This window comes from Triticum dicoccoides, chromosome 3B, assembly GCF_002162155.2.
Source record: "Triticum dicoccoides isolate Atlit2015 ecotype Zavitan chromosome 3B, WEW_v2.0, whole genome shotgun sequence".
Lineage (NCBI taxonomy): Eukaryota > Viridiplantae > Streptophyta > Magnoliopsida > Poales > Poaceae > Triticum > Triticum dicoccoides.
In genome coordinates this window covers 813,749,386-813,750,985 of record NC_041385.1, presented here as the reverse complement: position 1 = coordinate 813,750,985, position 1,600 = coordinate 813,749,386, and the positions used below count along the sequence as shown (strand labels likewise).

Below are 1,600 nucleotides of genomic sequence, written 5' to 3'. Positions count from 1 at the left end.
GGCTTACCTCCAGATTCTTCTCTAGCCTCACCGTCTGCGTTGCTACCGTTGTGACTGCGGGGGGATGTTGAGTATATTGAATATTAGGAAAGACGAGATAGACTAGGATTTGTTCTGGCTTGTCTTATACTCCAAGCTAATCATTGTACTCCTATATATATGCCCATGAGGCTCAAGCAATACAATGAATTATTCCACCAATCCCTTCTCTCCCTTCTAATAGCCAGGATCCTCGTCATCGTCTCCACCGCCGCCTTGCTGGCCGCATACGCCGCGTAGCCCGGCCGTAGCGACCTTACCCTCGACAACGAGAAGGTGACGATGCAGCCCCGCCCATTGCGCGCCAGCTGGTTGGCCGCCAACCGGAGGCATAGGAAGGTGCCCCGCGCATTAACACCGAATGCAGCATCGTATGTCACCTCGCTCGTCTCCGCCAGCGCCGGGTACGAGTAGTCCAGCACCGCCGCTGTTGTGACGAGCACGTGCAGCTCCCCGCCGAATGCCGCCGCCGCCGCGTCGAATAGCACCCGCACCTGCGCCGCGTCCGACATGTCCGCCTCCACGGCGATGGCCCATGGCGTGTCGCCGTCGTGCACGGCGTTGATGCCGGACACAAGGTCCTTGGCCGGCGCCGGGTCCCCGACGTAGGCCACCGCCACGCACGCGCCCAGGGCCGCCAGATGCTTCGACATGGCTGAGCCGATGCCGCCAGTGCCGCCCGTCACGATCGCCACGCGCCCGTGGAGCATCAGTGGCACCGTCACGCTGCCCGCGGCGCCGTTGCCGTTGGTCTCGGCCATCCTTGTGCGCGTCTCACGGTGAGGGAGCGTGAGCTGAGCAAGACGAAGAGCAGGAATGCATGCGTATGTCTGTTGCAGGAGGTAGCACCACGTATATAAGGTGGAGATCGCTCTACATGGATTTAATTGCAAGGAACTACCACACTTCGACAAGGCATAACGAATCAGTACCACTAGTCATTCTTTTTGCAGTTCAATACCAACTCAAGAAGGGACATGAGAATCTGATAAACCGCAGGGATGAGCTCAAGCTCCAGCCGAATGTTCAGTTCAAGGCACTGGAGAAGAGCAAAGAGAAGTTGAAGTTGACCCATGACATCTTTAAGGAATGAGGTAGATGAAGATGAACTGGCTAGATGAAGCAGATCATACCTATCATGATATATGTTGCTTTGATAGAAGGCTTTGCTAATCTTTTGTGAAGGGTGGTTTAATGAAGTGTAATGTATGGATGCAGTAGTTGTGATATATGTTGAACTCTATTATGCTATGGTCTTTAGCTAATGTTGTAAGAATCTATTAATTATGGTTGTAAGAATCTATGGTTATGTTGAACTTCACTATGCTGTGGTATTTAGCTAATACTTTGTTAGATGGCTCAAGTTATACCTATGATGATATATGTTGCTTTGATGGCTGTTAGATGGTTAGGGTTTGGTGGTTAGGGTTCCATCGATGCCGAGGCACCCTAAACCAAACAATTTGGGTGGTTAGGGTTCCGTCGACGCGGAGGCACCCTAAACCAAACAATTTGGGTAGTTAGGGTTCCATCGACGCGGAGGCACCCTAAACCAAACAAG

The 1,600-nt window shown here is 52.6% G+C and overlaps 1 protein-coding gene across 1 annotated transcript in view; it reads right to left on the bottom strand.

Moving 5' to 3' along the window:
* The window catches only part of LOC119280141 (NADPH-dependent aldehyde reductase-like protein, chloroplastic), an 86,291-nt gene extending 85,491 nt beyond the window's left edge, over positions 1-800 (bottom strand). The window contains exon 1 of the mRNA XM_037561103.1: positions 225-800. Coding sequence (XP_037417000.1) covers positions 225-800 — 576 coding nt within the window. The remainder of the gene's footprint in view (positions 1-224) is intronic.
* Between the last annotated feature and the right edge of the window lie 800 nt (positions 801-1,600).